General features: G+C 42.0%; 1 protein-coding gene across 1 annotated transcript; it reads left to right on the top strand.

Moving 5' to 3' along the window:
• Positions 1–1,103: 1,103 nt before the first annotated feature.
• Positions 1,104–4,331, top strand: Smp_166950 (hypothetical protein; the record flags this gene model as incomplete). The annotated part of the gene is given in 2 exon segments (XM_018795875.1): positions 1,104–1,466; positions 1,470–4,331. Coding segments are annotated over 2 exon segments (3,225 nt in total).
• Between the last annotated feature and the right edge of the window lie 13 nt (positions 4,332–4,344).

Raw genomic sequence — 4,344 nt, 5'->3', positions numbered from 1 at the left:
TTCGTCTCTCTACCCCCACTTCGAACTCACGCATACTAGCCTCAAGGTTAAGCCAGTCAGCCCATCGGGTCAAGGTCTTAATCTACATTATACAAGTCACACTCGGCACTAAAGTGGGTAGACAGGTTCAAGGACGTAACAACTTCTTAGGACACACCATTGATGCTCAAGGCATCCGACCCCTTAGAAGCAAAGTGGCGGCCATTCTGGATTACCCAGAACCGACCACGATTAGGCAGTTGCGCACTTTCAACGGCTTTGTAAGTTTCTATAGACGGTTCATACAAAAGTGCACATCACTTATGAAACCGTTAACCAACCAACTTCGTGGAAATGCGAAATCAATTAATATAGACGATACCGCGTGAAAAACATTCTCCACAGTTAAGGAACATATCGCAAAGGCAACCCTGCTCGCACATCAAGACACTCAAGCGCCCATTAATATCGCCGTAGACGCATCCGACTCAGCAATCGGAGGAGTCTTATAACAATGGGTTAATCACTCCTGGCAATCTTTACGATTTTTCTCGAGACGGTTGCTAGACGCTGAATCTAGGTACAGAACATTCGGTAGGGAACTCCCAGCTATATATTGTGCTGTACGGCATTTCCAACATTCCATCGAAGGAAGAGAATTTGTAACAGCTCAGGTTGGTTGGTTAAGAGTTGACCCCAAACAACCAAGCATATGCTAAAACAGTATTGTTCAAGTATTCATTCACTTCCTTACTTTTTGTAAGCGTTATATTCCCTATTATCTTATATTGAATGTTGAGAGCCTTTGTTTGTCTGAACAGATAATCCCACGCTCCACTGTGACTGCGCGAAGATCGAAATAAAGACCTATTCACTACTTCTCTGGTTTCTTCTATCAATAGCACGAGGGTTACCTTAAGGCACGAAAGTGGTGAGCCCTTTTTGAACACGAATTTAACCTCATTTCTGTCATCAATTTTTTTTTACTTAATCGTAAAAGTAGACCTGATTATCCGTAAACTAAGTTGAGTATATAACTAGTTTATTCCGTATTATCTTGAGTTATTCGTGTTATAGTAACCATTTTTCGTGCTAACTTTACTGCTATATTTGTCACATACCTCATGTCAGACTCAATAGAAACCCATAATCTGGAGGATTTGTCACCAGTGGAGATAGACACTGTTATGACTACGAAATCCCGACTTCCAGAATTTGATCGTAGTGATCCTGAGTTGTGGTTTGCTCAACTAGAGCATTATTTCACGAGACACAACATCAAATCTGAAGGGATTCGCTATAGAGACTTGTGTTCTATTCTTCCTCCTTCAGTCGCCAAAGAAGTCCGTGACTTGATTTTAGATCCACCATCTCCACAACCATACACCATCTTAAGACGAGAGATAATGAACCGTTTATCATTATCAGATAGTCGAAGAATCCAAAGACTTTTTCAAGGTGAAACACTAGGTGATCGGTCGCCGTCATAGTTTTTGCGTCACCTCCAAGTGTTAATGGATGATAACACAGTGGGTGAAGCAGTCCTAAAACAAGGATGGATACAAGCTCTCCCATGCTACGTCCAACACTGTTTGGATGCACAAGATCCTGAAACCTCATTATCTCATTTAGCGCGTATAGCCGATAGAATAATGGAGAGAGGTCCTCCAACTGAACCAGGCACAATAAATCACACACAAAAAGTAGAATCAGCAAAAGACCCCGTCATAGAAGGACTCATTGCGAGTGTTAAGAGTCTCACTGAGGCTGTCACCAGAATGCAAATGGGTCAAAGAAACAGGAGCAGGTCACCACAACGACCACGATCCAAGTCACAAAACAGGTCACAAATGTCCAGACAACCTGGGCAGTTTTGTTGGTACCACTGGAAGTTTGGTGTCAACTCAACCAAGTGCATGCAACCATGCGCCTGGCCTAAGCATAATTCTAAAGATAGCGGGAAACGAGTAACCCCTCCCCAGGTCGCGACGACTGAGGAGGGGCGCCTAAACAGTCTCTTGTTTTATGTTAGAGACAGAAACTCTGGCTTGAATTTCTTGGTGGATACTGGCGCTGCTCTTAGCATCATCCCTCAAAATAAAGCTGAGATTAGTCGAGAAACATCATCAATTACACTTCAAGCTGCAAATAAAACTAAAATTGCGACATTTGGGCAGAAGAACTTAACCCTAGATTTGGGGTTCAGGAGGCAATTCCCTTGGGTTTTCACGGTATTCGACTTAGATCTGGCAATACTGGGGATGGACTTTCTAGAGAGATACGAATTTCTAGTTGACACCAAGAAACGGCGATTAACACTAAAAGAAACTTCGTATTACACAAAAGGCAAAGAAAGTCACATCAGCTCTCTTAACTTGATTCAAACTCCTCCAGTAACAACAGCGAAATTCCAAGATATACTCGCGGAATTTCCAAACTTAACTAAACCAAACCCACGGCCTTTTAAAGACAAACTAAAAGTAAGTCACACTATCAAAACCGAAGGTGCACCGGTTTTTGCAAAACCCAGGAGACTAGCACCAGATAAGCTCAAAATCGCTAGGGCCGAGTTTGATTATATGCTACAACTGGGTATTATCCGTCCCTCTGATAGTCAATGGGCATCCCCTTTGCATATGGTCCCAAAGAAGAATGAAGGTGACTGGCGACCGTGCGGGGATTACAGAGCCCTCAACCGTCAAACCGTACCAGATAGGTACCCAATACCGCATATCCAAGATTTCACAAACGGTTTACAGGGTATGAACATATTCACTAAAATTGACTTAGTCAGGGCATATCACAATATCCCAGTGGCTGATGAAGATATCCCCAAGACAGCTATTACAACACCCTTTGGCTTATTCGAGTTTGTACGCATGCCATTCGGCCTGAGAAATGCGGCACAGACATTTCAAAGATTCATAGACAATCTACTTCGAGATATGCCATTTGCGCAGGGGTATATAGACGACTTGTTAATTGCCAGCCCCGATTTGCAATCACACGAACAGCATGTAAAAACAGTGTTAAAAAGACTGGATGAACATGGAATAAACATACATCAAAGTAAGTGTGTTTTCGGTGTTCAAACTTTAGAATTTCTCGGTCACACAATAAGCCCAGAAGGGATTAAACCTATCAAAAAAGAAGTAGACACCATTAAACAATACCCCATACCTAGTTCTCTAACACAACTGAGAAGTTTTCCAGGTCTAATTAACTTTTATCGCAGATTCATACCAGGTTGTGCACAATTAATGCAACCTTTGACAGATTCACTAAAACGAAAACCAAAAGAATTCAAACTGTCTTCTGACGCTGTCGAAGCTATTAAACAGCTTAAAGATAAATTAGCTCAAGCAACTACGTTGATGTATCCGAATTCTCTTTACCCACTTGCTTTGATGGTGGATGCTTCAGATAAAGCAGTAGGCGGTACCCTTAACCAACTGGTTAAAAACGCCTGGAAACCAATTGCTTTTTTCTCAAAAAGACTCGCTCCAGCAGAGACAAGGTATTCTACCTTCGGGCGAGAACTTCTTGCAATCTACCTAACCATTAAACACTTCCGACACATGTTAGAAGGCAGGGAATTTATAGTCTTTACGGATCACAAACCACTAACGAATGCACTAAAAGCGAGAGCTGATAAATACTCACCTCCAGAAGTCCGACACCTTGACTATATATCACAGTTCACAAGCGATATCCGACATGTCAAAAGTCAGGACAATCAGGCGGCAGATGCTTTATCTAGGCTAGAAATAAACGTGCTACAGCAGTCTACAGTAAACTTCGAGACGTTGAGAAACGAACAAGAGCAGGATCTAGAATTACAAAACCTGCTTAAAACAAACAATTCAAGTCTTAATTTAAAACAGTTCCCATCACCTGTCGATGGTATTCTAATCTACTGTGACACGACCAAGGCAATGCCGCGACCTTTCGTTCCCAAAAGTATGCGAAAGTTGATATATAATAACTTTCATTCTTTGTCTCATCCTGGCTCAAAAGCTTCAACAAAACTAATCAATGCCAGATATATATGGCCGAATTTACAGAAGGATGTACACAAATGGGTTAGAGAGTGTTCAGCATGTCAACAATCAAAGATAAATCGTCACACAAATTCGCCCATAGGTGTTTTCTCGCAACCAGATGCACGTTTTGCCCATGTGCATATTGGCTTGGTAGGTCCTTTACCGCGTTCAAACGGTTTTAATTATCTTTTTACATGCATAGATCGATTTACCAGATTCCCTATAGCCATCCCGATAGCGGACATCACAGCGGAAACAGTAGCCAAAGTTTTCATGCAGAACTGGGTAACCATTTTTGGTACCCCATAACAATAACGACGGA

The sequence above is a fragment of the Schistosoma mansoni genome, chromosome 2 (assembly GCF_000237925.1).
Source record: "Schistosoma mansoni strain Puerto Rico chromosome 2, complete genome".
NCBI classification, from domain to species: domain Eukaryota; kingdom Metazoa; phylum Platyhelminthes; class Trematoda; order Strigeidida; family Schistosomatidae; genus Schistosoma; species Schistosoma mansoni.
This window is presented reverse-complemented; position numbering and strand designations above follow the sequence as displayed.